General features: G+C 47.1%; 1 protein-coding gene across 5 annotated transcripts in view; it reads right to left on the minus strand.

Moving 5' to 3' along the window:
* Nucleotides 1-21481, minus strand: part of arhgef25a (Rho guanine nucleotide exchange factor (GEF) 25a) — a 129548-nt gene that overhangs the window by 41104 nt on the left and 66963 nt on the right. For 4 of the 5 annotated variants that reach the window (XM_042303661.1, XM_042303660.1, XM_042303659.1 and 1 more), the window contains one exon: nt 536-903. In XM_042303661.1, the coding sequence (XP_042159595.1) occupies nt 536-903 (368 nt within the window). Of the gene's footprint in view, nt 1-535; nt 908-14188; nt 14198-21481 lie in introns of all 5 variants that reach the window. The other variant, XM_042303663.1, reaches the window with a different exon arrangement.

Genomic DNA, 21481 nt, shown 5'->3' on the forward strand with positions numbered 1-21481 from the left:
AAGTAGAGATAAAACATACTGTTTATCTATGGGGAAGCTGGCATATATATTTACACGGGAAGAGTTGTAGATCTGTGTTTGACAGGCAGCTGTACTAAACAATCATTCGTCTATTTGCTCTTGAGCCTGTTCATAAGCCTATGCTATCTTGTGATATGATATATGTATATTTAGCTACTGTATGTAGAACACTGTGGCAATTTTACAGAGTATATGGATGAGTTTACTCTTGAGGAGGAACATTTCAAATCTGTCACTTGCCATTGTCTATATGTACATACCTGTATGTGTCACAGGAGGTTGGTGGCATCTCAATTGGGGAGGACAGGCTCGCGGTAACGGCTGGAGCGGAGTTGGTGGAATGGTGTCAGATACATCGAACACATGGCTTGATGCCGTTCCATTTCCTCCCGCTCCAGACATTATTATGAGCTGCCCTCCCCTCAGCATCCTCCACCGCTATGTATGTAGGTCTATGTACCCTAGTCTACACTGTATCCTGAACACTGGTGCTTAGCAACGCCTCTCCACTCACCATCTCTTTGTGTGTGATGGGTAGTACAGTGGTGAGGTGGTCCTCTGATCCCAGGGGGCTGGCCAGCCCCAGCCCTCCCAGGCCCAGGCCCAGGCCATGACTGTGGCGTGGGGGTGGAATAGGAGGAGGGGGCTTGCTTCCCCCATCCAACTTCCTGTCCTGCCGCTCCCCCTTGGCGCTGGTGGAGATGTTGACGGCCCCAGCGCTCAGCTTGCGGACGGGATTGGTCAGCCACCTCTTCAGGGTGCTGACGGAACGCCGCGAGCCCGGGGAGTTGGGGGCGGAGCTAATGGACGCCGTCAGGGTCGGGGGCAGGGACGCCACGGAGGTGGAGATGCTACCCTCGCTGCCCGCCGCTGAGTATGAGTCTGGAGAGAGACAGAAAGGAGGGAAAGAGAGAGAGATATTTAAAGAAGGACAGTGGGAGGAAGAATCGAATAGATACTTAATTGTCAATTTTTTTTAAACGGAAACTGAATGATTTGCCACCACAATATCCAACCTCATACTCAAACAACCACACACAAGTCTAGGTCCAAGAGGCTTCTGAACAGCTTCTACCCCCAAGCCATAAGACTCCTGAACAGCTAATCAAATGGCTACCCAGACTATTTGCATTGTCCCCCCCTCTTTTACACTGCTGCTACTCTCTGTTTATTATCTATGCATAGTCACTTTAACTCTACTTACATGTACATATTACCTCAATTACCTTGACTAACCTACACCCCCACACATTGACTCTGTACCGGCACCCCCTGTATATAGCCTCTCTACTGCTGCTCTTAAATGTATTTTTATTTTTTACTTATCTATCTTTAAAAAAAAACTTAACTGCATTGTTGGTTAGGGGCTTGTAAGTGAGCATTTCACTGTAAGTCTACACCTGTTGTATATCGGGCCATGTGTAAAATCTAATTTGATTTGATTTTGACACGGTTGGCAGCAGCACAGGATCAGCTGGAGAGAAGTGGCATCAGAGCAGTTGGAGGGAGAGAGAAAGACAGAGATGGAGGGGGGCAAAGGTTACATAACCGGTCAAGAGAAGTCAGGGCTCGTGAATGAATGATATGCTCTCTAAGTCAACCACAGGGATTTCTCAGGTCTCCTTATTGATGGATGGGAGTTTAACTAAGGCAAAGGGCAGCTGCAGACACACATATGCAGGGACAGATGTTGAACCACCGCTAACCACAACAAAATCAATAGAAGACAGAGACGGGAGTCAAAGTTTGGAGGGATAAATCCAGCTAGCTAAGTATTGGATAACTATAGAGCTGGATAACCATAGAGCTAGATAACCATAGAGCTAGATAACCATAGAGCTGGATAACCATAGAGCTAGATAACCATAGAGCTGGGTAACCATAGAGCTAGATAACCATAGAGCTGGATAACCATAGAGCTAGATAACCATAGAGCTGGGTAACCATAGAGCTGGATAACCATAGAGCTAGATAACCATAGAGCTGGATAACCATAGAGCTAGATAACCATAGAGCTAGATAACCATAGAGCTAGATAACCATAGAGCTGGATAACCATAGAGCTAGATAACCATAGAGCTAGATAACCATAGAGCTAGATAACCATAGAGCTAGATAACCATAGAGCTGGATAACCATAGAGCTGGATAACCATAGATAACCATAGAGCTAATAACCATAGAGCTGGATAACCATAGAGCTAGATAACCATAGAGCTGGATAACCATAGAGCTAGATAACCATAGAGCTAGATAACCATAGAGCTGGATAACCATAGAGCTAGATGACCATAGAGCTGGATAACCATCGAGCTTGATAACCATAGAGCTGGATAACCATAGAGCTGGATAACCATAGAGCTAGATAACCATAGAGCTGGATAACCATAGAGCTGGATGACCGTAGAGCTGGATGACCATAGAGCTGGGTAACCATAGAGCTAGATAACCATAGAGCTAGATAACCCAAGAGCTGGATAACCCCAGGGCTGGATAACCATAGAGCTAGATAACCATAGAGCTAGATAACCCCAGAGCTGGATAACCCAAGAGCTGGATAACCATAGAGCTGGATGACCATAGAGCTGGATGACCATAGAGCTGGATAACCATAGAGCTGGATGACCATAGAGCTAGATAACCATAGAGCTAGATAACCATAGAGCTGGATGACCATAGAGCTGGATAACCATAGAGCTGGATAACCATAGAGCTGGATGACCATAGAGCTAGATAACCACAGAGCTGGATAACCATAGAGCTAGAGGGTGACCAGCTAGATAACCCTCTCTCAAGCAGTAACCTTAGAGCCCCTCTAGAGCTTAACCCTAACCCTCAGCTGGATAACCAGTAAGCTGGATAACCATAGAGCTCTCTAACCCTAGATAACCATAGAGCTGGATAACATAGAGTAACCTAGAGCTAGATAACCATAAGCCCTAACCATAGAGCTTAACCCTCAGAGCAGTAACCATAGAGCTGGATAACCCCCTAGAGCTGGATAACCATAGAGCCCTAGAGCCCTCTGGATAACCAGTAACCTTAACCCTAGATAACCTAGAGCTGGATAACCCCCTCAACCATAGAGTAACCTAGATAACCCCGTAGAGCTGGATAACCTCCCCTCCCTCTGGATAACCAGCTATAACCTTAACCCCCTAGAGCTCTCCCCCTCAACAGTAACCATCCCCTCTCTCCCCCTCAGACAGTAACCATAGAGCTCCCCCTAACCCAAGAGCTGGATAACCCCCCTCCCTCAACAGTAACCCGTGACCCCTCTCTCCCCCTCCTTCAACAGTAACCGTCCCCTCAAGAGCCCTCCCTCAACAGTAACCTTCCCCTCTCTCCCCCTCCCTCAACAGTAACCTTAGTCCCCTCTCTCCCCTCCCTCAACAGTAACCTTCCCCTCTCTCCCCCTCCCTCAACAGTAACCGTCCCCTCAGACTAACCTCCCCCTCCCTCAACAGTAACCTTCCCCTCTCTCCCCCTCCCTCAACAGTAACCTTCCCCTTCCCCTCAACAGTCTCCCCTCTCTCCCCCCCTCAACAGTAACCTTCCCCTCTCTCCCCCTCCCTCAACAGTAACCTTCCCCTTCCCCCCTCTCCCCTCTCTCCCCCTCAACAGTAACCTTCCCTCCCCTCTCTAACCTTCCCCCTCCCTCAACAGTAACCTTCCCCCCTCTCCCCCTCCTTCAACAGTAACCGTCCCCTCTCTCCCCCTCAACCCTTCAACAGTAACCTTCCCCTCTCCCCCCCCTCTCTAACCCCCTCCCTCAACAGTAACCTTCCCCCTCTCCCCTCCCTCAACAGTAACCGTCCCCCTCTCCCCTCCCTCAACAGTCTCCCCCTCAACAGTAACCTCCCCCTCCCCTCCCTCAACAGTAACCTTCCCTCTCTCCCCCTCAACAGTAACCTTCCCCTCTCTCCCCCTCAACAGTAACCTTCCCCTCAACAGTAACCTCCCCTCTCTCCCCCTCAACAGTAACCGTCCCCTCTCTCCCCCTCAACAGTAACCTTCCCCTCTCCCTCAACAGTAACCTTCCCCCTCCCTCAACAGTAACCTTCCCCTCTCTCCCCTCTCTCCCCCTCCTTCAACAGTAACCGTCCCCTCTCTCCCCCTCCCTCAACAGTAACCTTCCCCTCTCTCCCCTCCCTCAACAGTAACCGTCCCCTCTCCCCTCCCTCAACAGTAACCTTCCCCTCTCTCCCCCTCCCTCAACAGTAACCTTCCCTCTCTCTCCCCCTCAACAGTAACCTTCCCCTCTCTCCCCTCCCTCAACAGTAACCTTCCCCTCTCTCCCCCCTCAACAGTAACCTTCCCCTCTCCCCCTCCCTCAACAGTAACCAGCCCCTCTCTCCCCCTCCCTCAACAGTAACCTTCCCCTCCCTCAACAGTAACCCCCCTCCTTCAACAGTAACCTTCCCCTCTCCCCCCCTCAACAGTCTCCCCCCTCCTTCAACAGTAACCGTCCCCTCTCTCCCCTCCCTCAACAGTAACCTTCCCCTCTCTCCCCTCCCTCAACAGTAACCGTCCCCTCTCTCCCCTCCTTCAACACTAACCGTTCCCTCTCTCCCCCCCTCAACAGTAACCTTCCCCTCTCTCCCCCTCCCTCAACAGTAACCGTCCCCTCTCTCCCCCCTCAACAGTAACCTCCCCCCCTCTCTCCCCTCTCCCCTCCCTCAACATTAACCTTCCCCTCTCTCCCCCTCCCTCAACAGTAACCGTCCCCCTCTCCCCTCCCTCAACAGTAACCTTCCCCTCTCTCCCCCCCCTCAACAGTAACCTTCCCCTCTCTCCCCTCCCTCAACAGTAACCTTCCCCTCTCTCCCCTCCCTCAACAGTAACCAGCCCCCTCTCCCCTCCCTCAACAGTAACCTTCCCCTCTCTCCCCCTCAACAGTAACCTTCCCCCTCAACAGTAACCGTCCCTCCCCCCTCAACAGTAACCTTCCCCTCTCTCCCCCTCAACAGTAACCTTCCCTTCCCCTCAACAGTAACCTCCCCCTCCCTCAACAGTAACCTTCCCTCTCCCCCTCCCTCAACAGTAACCTTCCCCTTCCCCTCTCTCCCCCCCTCAACAGTAACCGTCCCCTCTCTCCCCCTCCCTCAACAGTAACCTTCCCCTCTCTCCCCCTCAACAGTAACCGTCCCCCTCTCCCCCTCCCTCAACAGTAACCTTCCCCTCTCTCCCCCTCCCTCAACAGTAACCGTCCCCTCTCTCCCCCTAACCTTCCCCCTTCAACAGTAACCTTCCCCTCTCTCCCCCCCTCAACAGTAACCGTCCCCTCTCTCCCCCTCCCTCAACAGTAACCGTCCCCTCTCTCCCCCCCCCTCAACAGTAATCTTCCCCTCTCTCCCCTCCCTCAACAGTAACCTTCCCCTCTCTTCCCTCTCCCCTCTCCCCTCAACAGTAACCGTCCCCTCTCCCCCCCCTCAACAGTAACCGTCCCCTCTCTCCCTCCCTCAACAGTAACCGTTCCCCTCTCTCCCCCTCCTTCAACAGTAACCGTCCCCTCTCTTCCCCTCCTTCAACAGTAACCGTTCCCCTATCCCCCCCTCAACAGTAACCTTCCCCTCTCTCCCCCTCCTTCAACAGTAACCGTCCCCTCTCTCCCCCCCTCAACAGTAACCGTTCCCTATCCCCCCCTCAACAGTAACCTTCCCCTCTATCCCCTCCCTCAACAGTAACCTTCCCCTCTCCCCCCTCAACAGTAACCTTAACCAGTCCCCTCTCTCCCCTCCCTCAACAGTAACCTTCCCCTCTCTCCCCTCCCTCAACAGTAACCGTCCCCTCTCTCCCCCTCCTTCAACAGTAACCTTCCCCTCTCTCCCCCTCAACAGTAACCTTCCCCTCTCTCCCCCCCCTCAACAGTAACCGTCCCCTCTCTCCCCCTCCCTCAACAGTAACCGTCCCTCCCCCCTCAGTAACCCCTCTTTCAACAGTAACCTTCCCCCCCCTCCCCTCCCCCTCCCCTCCTCAACAGTAACCTTCCCCTCTCTCCCCCTCCCTCAACAGTAACCGTCCCCTCTCTCCCCCTCCCCCCCTCAACAGTAACCTTCCCCTCTCTCCTCCCTTCCTCCCCTCCCTCAACAGTAACCTTCCCCCTCAGTAACCTTCCCCCTCCCTCAACAGTAACCTTCCTCTCTCCCTCTAACCTTCCCCCCTCCCCCTCAACAGTAACCGTCCCCTCTCTCCCCCTCCCCTCAACAGTAACCTTCCCTCTCTCCCCCTCAACAGTAACCTTCCCCTTCTCCCCCCTCTCCCCTCCCCTCAACAGTAACCTCCCCCTCTCCCCCTCAACAGTAACCTTCCCTCTCTCCCCCTCAACAGTAACCGTCTCCCCCCTCAACAGTAACCTCCCCTCTCCCCCTCAACAGTAACCTTCCCCCTCTCCCCTCCTCAACAGTAACCGTCCCCTCTCTCCCCTCCTTCAACAGTAACCGTTCCCTCTCCCCCTCAACAGTAACCATCCCCTCTCTCCCCCTCCCTCAACAGTAACCGTCCCCTCTCTCCCCCTCCCTCAACAGTAACCTTCCCCTCTCTCCCCTCCCTCAACAGTAACCGTCCCCCTCTAACCCCCTCCTCAACAGTAACCGTCTCCCCCCTCTCTCCCCCTCAACAGTAACCTTCCCCTCTCTCCCCCCCTCAACAGTAACCTTCCCCTCCTTCAACAGTAACCTTCCCCTCTCTCCCCCCCTCAACAGTAACCGTCCCCTCTCTCCCCTCCCTCAACAGTAACCTTCCCTCTCCCCCTCAGTAACCTTCCCCTTCCTTCAACAGTAACCGTCCCTCTCCCCCCTCAACAGTAACCTTCCCCTCTCCCCTCCCTCAACAGTAACCTTCCCCTCTCTCCCCTCCCTCAACAGTAACCGTCCCCTCTCCCCCTCCCTCAACAGTAACCTTCCCCTCTTCTCCTCTCTCCCCCTCAACAGTAACCTTCCCCCCTCTCTCCCCCCTCCCCCCTCAACAGTAACCGTCCCCTCTCTCCCCTCCCTCAACAGTAACCTTCCCCTCTCTCCCCCTCAACAGTAACCGTCTCCTCTCTCCCCCTCCCTCAACAGTAACCTTCCCCTCTCTCCCCTCCCTCAACAGTAACCGTCCCCTCTCTCCCCCTCCTTCAACAGTAACCTTCCCTCTCTCCCCCTCAACAGTAACCATCCCCTCTCTCCCCCTCCCTCAACAGTAACCGTCCCTCTCTCCCCTCCCTCAACAGTAACCTTCCCCTCTCTCCCCTCCCTCAACAGTAACCGTCCCCTCTCCCCCCCCTCAGTAACCTTCCCCCTCCCTCAACAGTAACCGTCCCCTCTCCCCTCCCTCCAGTCTTCCCCCCTCTCTCCCCCTCCTTCAACAGTAACCGTCCCCCGTCCCCAGTCTCTCCCCCTTCAGTAACCTTCAACAGTAACCGTCCCTTCTCTAACCCCCTCTTTCAACAGTAAACCTCCCCTCCTCAACAGTAACCGTCCCCTCCCTCTCCCCCTCCCTCAACAGTAACCTTCCCCTCTCTCCCCCCTCCCTCAACAGTAACCGTCCCCTCTCCCCTCCCTCAACAGTAACCGTTTCCTCTCTCCTCCTCCCTCAACAGTAACCTTCCCTCTCCCCCCTCAACAGTAACCTTCCCCCTCTCCCCTCCTTCAACAGTAACCGTCCCCTCTCTCCCCCTCAACAGTAACCTTCCCCTCTCTCCCCCTCCTTCAACAGTAACCGTCCCCTCTCTCCCCCTCAACAGTAACCGTTCCCTCTCTCCCCCTCAACAGTAACCTTCCCCCCTCTCCCCCTCCCTCAACAGTAACCGTCCCCTCTCTAACCCCCTCCCTCAACAGTAACCTTCCCCTCTCTCCCCCTCAACAGTAACCTTCCCCTCTCTCCCCCTCAACAGTAACCTTCCCCTCTCTCCCCTCCCTCAACAGTAACCGTCCCCTCTCTCCCCCTCCTTCAACAGTAACCGTCCCCTCTCTCCCCCTCCCTCAACAGTAACCGTCCCCTCTCTCCCCCTCCCTCAACAGTAACCGTTCCCTCTCTCCCCCTCCTTCAACAGTAACCGTTCCCTCTCTCCCCCCAATAAAAATAAAAAAACACCCATGTCCATCCTTTTCTGTTCTTCAGTGATGTGGGACATGGGAAGCGAGGGGGGGGGGGTTCTAGGGTGGACAGGGACAGGACGTTCTCTTTAATCCTATGGACCGGAAGATCTTTGTCTGGTTATAGCTTTGCTTTTTGTCTTATCCCCTTCCCCTTTTCCTATCCTTCTCCATTCCTCAGGCCTCAGCCTGGGATAGTCTTTCCTCTGAGATGTGTGGCTGCCATCTTTTGGTTACATCATCGATTTTTGATCTCTTATCTCCTTCTCCCATCCCGCCATACCCAAGTCTTCCTTTCCGGTAAGATGTGTTGATGTGTGGCTGTGGTCTTTCATCTATGGTGAGGCCCTAAATAACCCTCTCTTCCCATCCATCTCCCTGACCCCTGACCTCTAACCCCTGACCCTCTACTGTCACGTTGACTACAGACGGGGAATGACAATGGCCCTGGAAATGTGTGAACTGGCTGTTATGTGAAGGTGGAAGTGGTTTGACCTCTTTTGCCTGATTCTTCATGACAGAGAGAGAGAGAGAGATTATCTCACTATCATAGTCTGGTTTGCATACATTAGTCTTCTGTAAAGCTTTTTCAGTGTGGCTCAATTTGTAAGTGTTTCTACATCTACAGCTAGTTGCCTCTGGAAATCCACAGTCCTTCTCAGTGTGTGTGAAATTATTATAATTCTTCACTCTTCGTTCAGGCTCAATTAAATATCTCGGTCCACACACAAAGAACCCAGTATGCCAGCTTCAGTACAATGAGCCATGTGACATGTTCCCTTCAATTCTCTTTTCTCCGTCGTAAAAAGTATCTTTTGAGATCAAAATAAAAGAAGAACATTGTTTATAAATCATATTCTCCATGTCAATTTTTCCTGTTAGATAACCATAGAAAAATTATGTCAATTTTGCAATTATCCTCCTCCTCCTCCTCCTCCTCCTCCCGACAGGGCTATTGCCTTGCTAATAGTTACCATGATCCATTAAAAACAAGAGAGACTTCAGCACATTCAATGCTCCCCTGCAGTTTGGCCATCTATCTACTGACTGTCACTTCTCTTCGATCTAATATTGTTTCTTGTCTTCCTCACAGTTTGACTGAGGAGAACAGATTTGGTCCTCTGTCTTTGTTCAACATATCGGGGCCCCTAGAATAGATGCTTTACAGATGGGAAGTATGTGAGCTTTTTCATTACACACACACACGCACACACGCACGCACCCATGAAAGAGTGGGGGAGGTGAATGGAGGACAGAAAGAAGGGAAGAGAGGAAGAGAGAAACAGAGGGGGTACAAAGAAGGGCGAGTTTTAGTCCGGAGGGAGTGGAGCATACATGATGATACACCAAACACACACACACACACACACACACACACACACACACACACACACACACACACACACACACACACACACACACACACACACATACACAGACACACATGCAAGGGTTCTCAATTGGTTAAGCTCACCTCCTTGGGCGGAAAGGAAACGTGGAAACCAAATTTGGACTCTCCTCCACTCGTGCATCATCAGACAAATGACGTCTAGACAGGTGGAATCCCAACATAAATGTGTAAAGTGATAAGAAGAAACGGAGCCGCGGGGGGGGGGGTGAAAACACTTCTGTGCTAGCCACCCCACTGCGAGGATACTTCTGCATCCTCTGCCGGAGCAGCAAACCTCAGTTCAGCTACTAACAAATTGACACTTTCCTCCACAACTCGGCCACGCAACGGTTTCCAGGTGACGGAGGAGAGGAGGACAGAGGAGTCGAGGAGCGGACAGACTATCACCAAATTGAGAATCTCCCTATGTCTGCAGCCAGCCGCCCCTCCTCCAGTTCAGCTACTGTATTGTCAAGGGTCATAAGTCAAAAGCATTGACACAGCCAGTAACACCACCCTCAAACCCTAACCATCTCCGGACGGCATAGTACCCCAGCAGGGCATGTTAATCAAGTAGTGTGCAGTGGGAAAGCTACAACTGAACCAGTCCTTACGGCGTTCAGTAGGAAGAGACGTCATCAAACTGCCCACTCAACAAACAATTTCAAACTGTAACCAGTGCCTGGAACCTGTTTCAGGTTGTCAGTCAACCGATCCGGGTATTTGCTTCAACACCTGCATTGCTTGGTGTTTGGGGTTTTAGGCTGGGTTTCTGTACAGCACTTTGAGATATCAGCGGATTTACGAAGGGCTATATAATTACATTTGATTTGATTTATTTACAAACAGCACAGGAATTAAATGATCAACACGTACAGTATTGATCACATCTTTACTAATGCTGCAGAAATGTGCTTTAAAGCAGTATCCAAATCCATAGCATGTAGTAATCACAATATAATAACCATATCTAGAAAAAACAAATTTCCAAATGCTAGGCCTAATATAGTGTTTTAGACGTCATACAAGAAGTTTTGTAGTGATTCATATGTTGATGATGTAAAGATTATTTGCTGGCTTATGGTGTGTAATAAGGAGCAACCAGACGCTGCACTTGACACATTTATGCAATTGCTTATTCCAGTTACTAATAAGCACGCACCCATTAAGAAAATGACTGTAAAAATGAGTAAATCTCCATGGATTGATGAGGAATTGAAAAATTGTACGGTTGAGAGGGATGAGGCAAAAGGAATGGCAAGTAAGTCTGGCAGCCCAACTGATTGGCAAACGTACTGCAAATAAAAAAGTCATGTGACTAAACTAAATAAAAATAAACTATACAGAGATAAATGATATAAAGAATGAGAGTAAAAAGCTTTGGAGCACCTTTCACTACATTTTGGGGAAAAAAAGCCAACTCGGCTCCATCATTCATTGAATCAGATGGCTCATTCATCACAAAGCCCACTGATGTTGAAAACTACTTTAATGACTTTTTCCATTGGCAAGATAAGCAAACTTAGGGATGACAAGCCAGCAACAAACGCTGACACTACACATCCAAGTATATCTGACCAAATTATGAAAGACAAGCATTGAAGTTTTGAATTCCGTAAAGACAGTGTGGAAGAAGTTATTGTTGTCCATCAACAATGACAAGCCACCGGGGTCTGACAGTCTGGATGGAAAATTACTGAGGACAATAGCGGACGATATTGCCACTCCTATTTGCCACATCTTCAATTTAAGCTTAGTAGAAAGTGTGTGCCCTCAAGCCTGGAGTGAAGTTAAAGTCATTCCACTACCCAATAATAGTAAAACACCCTTTACTGGCTCAAAAAGCCAACCAATCAGCCTGTTAATCAACCCTTAGTAAACTTCTGGGAAAAATGGTGTTTGACCAGATACAAAGCTATTTCACAGTAAACAAATTGACAACAGACTTTCAGCACGCTTATAGGGAAGGACCCTCAACAAGCACAGCACTTACACAAATGACTGATGATTGGCTGAGAGAAATTAATGATACAATTATTGTGGGGGCATGTTAGACTTCAGTGCAGCTTTTGACATTATCGATCATAGTCTGCTGCTAGAAAAACGTATGTGCTATGGCTTTACACCCGCTGCTATCATGTGGATAAAGAGTTACCTGTCTAACAGAACACAGAGGGTGTTCTTTAATGGAAGCCTCTCCAACATACAGTAATCCAGGTAGAATCAGGAATTCCCCAGGGTAGCTGTTTAGGCCCCTTGCTTTTTTCAATCTTTACTAACAACATGCCACTGGCATTGTGTAAGGCCAGTGTGTCTATGTACAGTATGTGGATGACTCAACACTATACATGTCAACTACTACAGTGACTGAAATGACTGCAACATTTAACAAAGAGCTGCAGTTAGTTTTGGGAATGAATAGCAAGGAATAAACTAGTCCTAAATATTTCCAAAACTAAAAGCATTGTATTGGGACAAATAATTCACTACGTCTCGTAATGAATAATGTGGAAATTGAGCAAGTTGAGGTGACTAAACTGCTTGGAGTAACCCTGGATTGTAAACTGTCATGGTCAAAACATATTGATACAACAGAAGCTAAGATGGGGAGAAGTCTGTCCATAATAAAGCGTTACTCTACCTTATTAACAGCACTATCAACAAGGCAGGTCCTACAGGCCCTAGTTTTGTCGCACCTGGACTACTGTTCAGTTGTGTGGTCAGGTGCCACAAAGAGTGACTTTGCAGAAAATTGCAGTTGGCTCTGAACAGGGCAGCACGGCTGGCCCTTAAAAGAACACGGAGAGCTAACATTAATGACATGCATGTCAATCTCTCATGGCTCAAAGTGGAAGAGAGATGAACTTCATCATTACTGTTTTTTGTATGAGGTGTTGACAAGCTGAATGTACCGAGCTGTCTGTTTAAAATACTGGCACACAGGTCGGACACTTACGCATACCCCACACGACATGCCACTAGAGGTCTCCTCACAGTCCCCAAGTCCAGAACAGACTATGGAAGGCGCACAGTACTACATAGAGCCATGGCTACATGGAAATCTATTCCACATCAGGTAACTGATGCAAGCAGTAGAATCAGATTTTTGTTTTTTAAATAGACCTTATGGAACAACAGGGATTGTGAAGAGACACACACAAAGGTACAGACCCATGCATACGCACACATTGTAATTGTTGTCTTCTGGTACTGAACATTTTGTGTTGTGGACATGTGGTGGTGTAGGGATGTTATAGGATGTACTGTTTTATCTTTAGCTCATTCAGTACAAACATAGTTCACTGTTATATCTGTTGTTTTATACGTCATGTTGGTGCTTTGCTTTGTTTGGACCCCAGGAAGAGTAGCCAATGAATAAATACTAATACAAATGGCTGGAGCATTTCCAACATGGAACTGACGCCAGCAGGAATCTCACACCCGTACACAAACACACACAGGTCAGCCTTCCCATTGACCCTCACCGGCGTCATAGATGGAGGTCCCACTCTCTATTGGTTTCTGCATTGTGCCTCTCAGTCTCGTATGTGAGAGATATAGCTATAGAGCCATTCCATAATTGATTCTCTCTTCTCTCCGTGTGTGTGTGTGTGAACAACAATATCGATGGGAAGACGTACGTGAAAAAGCACACGCGCACACACACACACACACACACACACACACACACACACACACACACACACACACACACTACAATACAAGGGAGCTCTGGATAGTGAGGGAAGCTGATAGCATTGTGTTTCTATATACACTTTGGAGATGGAGAGACATGTCCCCTGCTGCGATTCCTCTCACTGCATCCATCTCCCTCACTGCAGGCCACACACTTAGATAACCCACTCAGACACACACACTCAGACACACACAGTCACACACACACACTCAAGTGTGTGTGTTAGAGGTCTATCTCACACACACACACACACACACACACACACACACACACACACACACACACACACACACACACACACACACACACACACACACACACACACACACACACACACACACATACACATACTGCAGGCCCTCTCTTCATCATCTCTAATGGTGTTTTCTAGGAACAGATTACACTGAAAGCCGGGTCGTTTAGTTAATGCAGGTTCACCATTGTTTACACATGAATGCTGACATCAGACACACATACACACACAGACACACACACAAACACACACACACACACCCACAGATCAGACAGACTGGGGTGATCAGTTAATGTTGCTGAGCTTACAACCAGACGCCCACACATTGTTCCTACTGTCTGAGTCTAGCTGATGAGACAAACTGTCTGCTTTCTGATGAGACAAACTGTCTGCTTTCTGATGAGACAAACTGTCTGCTTTCTGATGAGACAAACTGTCTGCTTTCTGATGAGACAAACTGTCTGCTTTCTGATGAGACAAACTGTCTGCTTCTGATGAGACAAACTGTCTGCTTTCTGATGAAACAAACTGTCTGCTTTTGATGAGACAAACTGTCTGCTTTCTGATGAGACAAACTGTCTGCTTTCTGATGAGACAAACTGTCTGCTTTCTGATGAGACAAACGGTCTGCTTTCTGATGAGACAAACTGTCTGCTTTCTGGTGAGACAAACTGTCTGCTTTCTGATGAGACAAACTGTCTGCTTTCTGATGAGACAAACTGTCTGCTTTCTTATGAGACAAACTGTCTGTCTGTCTCTGTGCTCCTCCTTTCTAATGGGTCTGTGTGTCTGCTGGAATGAGAGTCTAGCCCAATGCTAAATGGACATCACATGTGGGTTATACTTCTGACAGAAAGACAGCCCTAATGGACAACATCTACCTTCTGATCATCCATGCATTGTAGCCAACTGTGCTGTTTTGAATGAGAATGAGCTACTCTTCAAAGGTATGGCAAGGTGCAAACGATGATAATCCGAATCAATGGGACGTTTTCCAAACCAGTTATTATGCAACTGAAGCCCATTCTGAAACAGCTGCTCTGACACCATTATACTGGGCACTGGGACTGGCATACAGCAAATGGTTTTCCTTGGACTGCAAGTAAGGACAAAACTCTTTGGAAACTTCTGAAAAGCAGGCTTTCATACCATACTGCTTCTGTATGGCCAGGAGGTGCATATGTGAGTGTGTGATTGACAAAGAATGAAAGAGAGAGAGAGAAAGTGTGTGTGTGTGTGTGTGTGTGTGTGTGTGTGTGTGTGTGTGTGTGTGTGTGTGTGTGTGTGTGTGTGTGTGTGTGTGTGTCCGTGTGTGTGTGTGTGTGTGTCCGTGTGTGTGTGTGTGTGTGTGTGTGTGTGTGTGTCCGTGTGTGTGTGTGTCCGTGTGGGTGTGTGTGTGCATAGAGGCAGAAAGTGAATGTGAATGTTAGCTGTACAGTAAGTATGAGTCCTGTCCTGAAGAGAAGTTTGGTCCTATTCCCCTTTATTGATTAGTTAGTAGGTGAGTGGTGCTGAGCCAACAGAACAGATCAGGCTAAAAGCCTTGGCTCTAATGGTGCACACTTGTTCACAGCACTGACTTTCAGGGCTCTCAGCAGCCTCATGGGACCTCAGGCTCTTTAGGCTTCACAGACACTCACACACATTCTCACGGCATGCTCGCTAGTGGTGCGCGGGTCAGCTGTTTGTTCACCCGCAATTGCTAATAAACCATCCACCTGACTATATGCGCAGCATGCACTGTAGGCTTCAGTCAGAGACAGCGGAACTATTTTTTGACAGGTGGTGCAGGATTTATTTTTGCTGATTTATACTAAACTACACTGAACACACATAAGCAACATGCAACAATTTCAACGATTTTATGGAGTTACAGTTCATATAAGGGAATCTGACAATTGAAATAAGTTCATTAGGCCCTAATCTATGTATTTCACATGACTGGGTAAGGGCACAGCCATATGTGGGCCTGGGAAGGCATAGGCCCACCCACTTGGGAGCAAGGCCCAGCCAATCAGAATGAGTTTTTACACACAAAAGGGCTTTATGACAGACAGAAATACTCCTCAGTTTTATTCGCTGTCGGGGTGGCTGGTCTCAGACGATCCGGCAGGTGAAGAAGCCGGATGTGGAGGTCCTGGGCTGGCGTGGTTCCACATGGTCTGCGGTTGTGAGGCCAGTTGAGCGTACTGCCAAATTCTTTAAAACAATGTTGGAGGCAGCATATGGTAGAGAATTGAACATTAAATATTCTGGCAACAGCTCTGGTGGACATTCCTACAGTCAGCATGCCAATTGCACGCTCCCTAAAAACTTAAATAAGCTTTCTGTGCATATAGAACATTTCTGTCATCTTTATTTCAGCTCATGTAACATGGGAACAGAGTCGGTTGTAGTAGCCCTTCTGCCGCCTTGGCAACAGCAAAAAATGTTGCCCCACAAAATTAGAATTGAGCCAGTAAGCAAAATCACGTTGAAAAGGCATATTTTCTGGATGTTGAAAAAAATATATTTTTCCAGACTTAGAAATCAGATTTGTTTTTGGTTCTGAATGAAAAGTTGAAAAGACAAAATGTATGGACATCTTTGTTTTCCAGACTTAGAAATCAGGTTAATTGTAGATACAGACGTCTATGACTGGTTAAGATTTGGACGGGAACGAAACATCGTTGTCCATGGACCTTGAAATCAAGGCCAGTCTGGACTGTGCGCCCCCCCCCCCCCAAAAAAGACCAAAAGATGTAGGCGTCGGTCTGTGCTTTCTACAGTGTTGCCTGGAATTGACGTTTATGTATAACCATCTATGTGGTAAGCCTACCGTTTGTAAAACACCAGAAAAAAGATGATGGGACAGGACAAAAAAAAGACCAAAAGACCTCAGCTCATGCTTACTGGTGTGTCGCCTATCATGTCGGCCACAATGGGATGTTATGAATGCCCATCCACATGGAAGGCCTACCAGGCTGCTGCCTTTATTACTCCTGATTCCTGTGACTAATCAATTTGTCAATTTAAGCTCTGAGTATCAGCTTCCCAACTCTATCAGGAGTTATCGTGAGCCTATTTGCAATGTGTTTACACAGTAGTAAATGCAGAAGTATTTGATTTTTCTCTATGATCAGCTTGTCAATAATGTAGTGAGAAAAACTTGAAACCACTGATCAAGATAACGGGGTGAAACTCCTGGGCAACAGTTGTGATTGGCCATTCCATATTGTCCATTTCACTTTGACCTGTCCTGTTTTTAAGAGATGTTTGTTTGTTAAAACATGACAGCCATTTAGGTTAGGCTAATTGATTGGAGAAACCTGCATGATGTAAAAAAGTGTCTGTCTCGTTACATTGTAGGCTACAGAAAAGGCCACATACTCTTTCTACCATATCCTGCATCTGCTACATGATTTATGTTTGATCATTTTTCTGATGGAACGTTGGTGCTGCGACATCGGTAAAGTTTTCTCTGTCATCTCTGCTTCTTTTGCGGAGCAAAGACATTTAGGGAACGGGGAGAAAATGCAATAAAATAAAACAAATACGAGAACGATTTTCTGTGCAAAATATCCAAATGACATCAGTTTGATCGATCGTAAGGAAATAGAAATCTGTGAAAACAACCCAACATGTTTCTGATAAGATTTCAGTTCGACTTGGATGCATATTTTATGAGGTTGAAATAATATCAGCTTTTGTGGTGCTGATAAAGACAGCACGTCTACAGACGGTCCCTAACTGTGCATTCACATTCTCTCAAGATGCTGAAAGAAATAAATCACAATTTCTCCACTCCTGTTCCCGTGTCAAAATTTAGCCTGCGTTTGGTGTACCATTTTACTGCAAGAAATGCTTAATTCTGCAGGAGTTAATATTAAGGCTACGTGAGAGGTTATAGACCAACAGTCAGTGTCCAGATGTCAGTGTCCCTTTAACCCATCTGTTCAGGACAGTTCCCTTGATGTTGATTCTTTTTGTGCTCCTTTTCTTAATGAGGGCTGGCAGTTGGCTGTTCTCCCTCTCCCACTACTCCCTCCTACCCTTCTCACTCCTCCTACCTCCTCCTCCTCCTTTCTCCACCCTTTTTGAAGTCCCTGTCTTGTGACTGTCAAATTTGTTTATCGCCTCACAATCATCACACATAACACTGCTATCATCCTCTTTAACCACTTCAACAAATCCTTCACAAACATTACATTTCTGGAACCCCCCATGTCATTATTTTAAACTCCATTTCACAGCTTTCCTCTTAAATTACGACATCGTCCTTGTTAACTTTTTCTGCCTGTTCCCAAAAGCATTTGGTAATTGGCATGTAAGCTATTTGGCGCGCGAACAGTTAGGCCCTAAACTGGGTTTATGCGCTAATGCCAGATAGCCTGAAATAATGAATGAAAAACTTCAATGACGCCAATAGATATGAAATGCACAAGGATGATCCATTTATGGATTTTTTAAGGGTTTGCCCTCTCCCTATGGCTATTTCATATAGAGGGTAACCTAATGATCACAGCATGTTCGTGTTAGAGTAACTCCTCTGTCGGATCTGAAATCCCGCGACTGTGGCCTTGGACTGATTCATGTAAATGTCCCAATTTTGATTATGAAAATGAATCGTATTGTAATTCTGGCTTCTCAAACTAAACTCGGACATTTCGATAATTACTGAGACTTGGTAAAAAAAAAAAGAAGGTATGTTCCAGACTCTGACGTGTCTCTGAATAGATAGATGGTTTATAGATCGGATCGAGCTGGCAGAGATGGGTGGGTTGTGTCGCCATATTCATGAAGAACAACTTGAATGTTGCTGTGTGTATGAACGTTGCTTGTCTAGTTGAATGTCTAGTCTTGAATGTGGGCCTTGGTAATAATGCCCAACTAACGTTAATGGGAGTTTGTCACCTTCCTCTCTGCTTCCTTGATGTGCTTTTAGCAAATCGTCTGACCTGCTGTCTAACTATGCTAAAATCCAAATTACTATTAGCGGAGATCTTAATCTGGATTGGTTGGAAGATATTTGTACGGAGCTAAATCTAACTCAGCTAAATAACACCCTGACAAATCGACTCTCTTAGGTATTATTCGAAACAAATGCCTTCATAAGTTTACAACCAATGGGATATTTGCTAGTGAGTTCAGTGACTGTTGTCCCTTTGACTGCATAAGAGATGTTAAGTGACCTAAATCTTGTTCACACATTGTTACAAAAATAAATTATAGTTATTTTAATAAGCTGTTTTTTTTTTATGTCTGAGCTGGGGTTGAGCGACTGGCGGGTTGTGTAAACTATCAATGACTCGGATCAGGCCCTTAATTGCGTTATTTCCCTGTTTAACTTTAGATAAACATGCGATAAAAGGCCGATCTAATGCTTGGTTCATGTATGAACTGACTGAGAAATTACAGGAAAGAAATGTATCTGACTGATTCTATGTTTGATTGGCAGACATTTGAGAAAATAGATGTCTATCTCTGGTTAAAAAAGCTAAATCAACATATTTATTGAATTGTGTATCGGAGAGTGGTGGTAATCCAGCTCATTTCTGGAAAGTGGTCAAATCTTTGAAACAAAACTAGTTGCCCCAGCGGCTTTTATCAACCCCTGGTCCCATACTAGACAAAATGGACATTTGTAAGAACCAGTTTGCTTCAGCTGGCCAGCTGCCTGTTTGAAAGGATAGTCTCTGAAAGTAATCTCATTCCATTAGAGGGAATATCCTTTATTCAGAACAGATTGTAGACAATGATGCTCTAACAGACTCACATGACTTTCATTTCAACCATTTGATGTCTGCAATGCATTTAAGTGCTAAAGATCGATGTAAAACTAAAAACCACGGTGCCTGATCCACTTGACCCCTTCTTACTACAGATCTCTATCCCCACCCGTTGTTGAACCTTTAACCTGTATTTTTAACCTAACTATTGCTACTGGTGTTATCCCTAAGATTTGGAAAGCGGCACAAGTCCTGCCCGTACATAAAGACACTGTTTCAGCCGCTATGCTTGTTTTAGATGCCGTGTTAAATTTGCCTAAACATTGTGCAGCTCCGTTTATAGTCTTTTCCAAGGCATTCAACACCGTTGAGTATTCCCTACCCATTCTGTCTGAAGTGGGCCTGCATAAGGAGTCTTGCAAATGGTCTACGAGCTATCTGACAGACAGTGCACAACGTGTGATTTCTGATGGTGTAAAGTCTAGTTTCCTCAATATTAGGAAAGGTGTACCACAGGGGTCCGTTTTAGGACCTGTTCTCTTGGCTGTTTCTGTAAATAATGTAATAATAATGTATTAAATCCAGTATTGTTCATCTGTATGCAGACGATACGGTTATGTACGCCATTGCACCGACTGTTGACGAATCTATGTTAGAGCTGCAATCTGGTTTTGTTGCAGTACAGAAAGCCCTTGTTGATTTTAAACTTGCACTTAATGCGGGCAAAAACAAAATATATATAGTTGTCTCAATTTCTTAGATGACCTACATATACACTCATTGGATGGCTCTCTCATCGAGCAGGTTCCCGCCTAATACAATTATCTGGGCATTTGGATTGATAGAAGATCTAACGTTTAAAAAACATAATGATGAGCTACTTAAAAAAATACTGTATATCTTGCCTCTCCATGAACATCAGGAAGTAGATTATGTGGTCAACTTGAGGCCCCGCTTGTCTCCACGAAGTTAGGTAAATCTGCCTTTAGTTTTAACACACCACAGTTATGGAATACTTTACAAAACAAATTACACCTGGAGTCCCTGGTGCCGATAAGGTAGTGTAAAACTCTGTTGTTAAATTAGTTCCATGAAGTGTGCAGTTGTTTCAATTGACTATTATAGCTTGTTGTAATAACCCGATGTCATGTGTTTATAGCTGCCTTTGTAGTTTTTATATTGTTGTTGTGTTGATGGAATTTTTGTCCTCAATTAGACACTGGTCTCAGTTGAGCTCCCCTGAATAAATACAAGTAAATAAATATCTCTCTCTCTCTCTCTCTCTCTCTCTCTCTCTCTAACCCTCTCTATCTGCTCTCTCTCTCCCTCTTTTCTCCTCTCAGCTTCTCCTCTACCTCTCCAGCATTGCCCCCTAGATTGCAGATTACATTTCACACACTCAGAGGAAAAGAGGAAATGGACACTCTTCCCATCAGGCAGAGGGGTGGGGCTGGGGCCGTTCTCAGACCGACAGACGTACTGACAGATGAATGGACAGACAGAGAGGCATAGGGAGACATCCTGAAAGCACTGGCCTGGGTCACAAAAGAGTAATCTCTGATGGACAAAACCTCAATGAGATTATTTCCTTGTCGTCAGACAACCCTGGGGTCTCTGGGACACATTGAGCTGACTATCTCAGAGATTTCATTTTTTTGTGACATTTTTTTGGGGGAGTAAAAATGTTAAAAATTTAAAAATCCTATTTCCCCTAACCCCTAAACCTAACCCTAATGCCAAAAACCATCAACCTAACCCTGACCCTGACCTTAACCCTAAATCCCTAAATGTAACCGTTAAGCTTAAAACAGCATTTGAACAAATTCAGGACATGAAAAACACTTTTCAAAAAAACTTTCTCGTTTTCCTACCTTGTCAGGGGTTTCCTCAATATTAGGAAAGGTGTACTCGGGTGACTTGTCAGGACATTGGGGTCCGGATAAGGTAGGAAAACAAGTACACACGTACACACACACATACACACTCAGGCCCTGATTATTTTTGTGCTCCTTTTCTTAATGAGGGCTGGCAGTTGGCTGTTCTGCCTCTCTCACTACTCCCTCCTACCCTTCTCACTCCCCCTACCTCCTCCTCCTCCCTTCTCACTCTGCCCCACCTCTCTCTTCCTCTCTCCTTTACACCGTCCTCCGCATTGCACCCTCGCCAACAGCGCCACTGCCCTCAGCCTCCCTCCTCGGCCCCTCTCCCTCGCTCCCATCCTCCATTCCCCCAGTCTCCCTTTCCCTCTCCCTCCATCCTCTCCCCTTGGCTAGGTAACCCCTCGTTACTGCAGCGTGGTCAAGCTGGCTGGACGTGCCCTGAGAGACCTCTGAAC

The sequence above is a fragment of the Oncorhynchus tshawytscha genome, linkage group LG22 (genome assembly GCF_018296145.1).
Source record: "Oncorhynchus tshawytscha isolate Ot180627B linkage group LG22, Otsh_v2.0, whole genome shotgun sequence".
Taxonomy (NCBI): domain Eukaryota; kingdom Metazoa; phylum Chordata; class Actinopteri; order Salmoniformes; family Salmonidae; genus Oncorhynchus; species Oncorhynchus tshawytscha.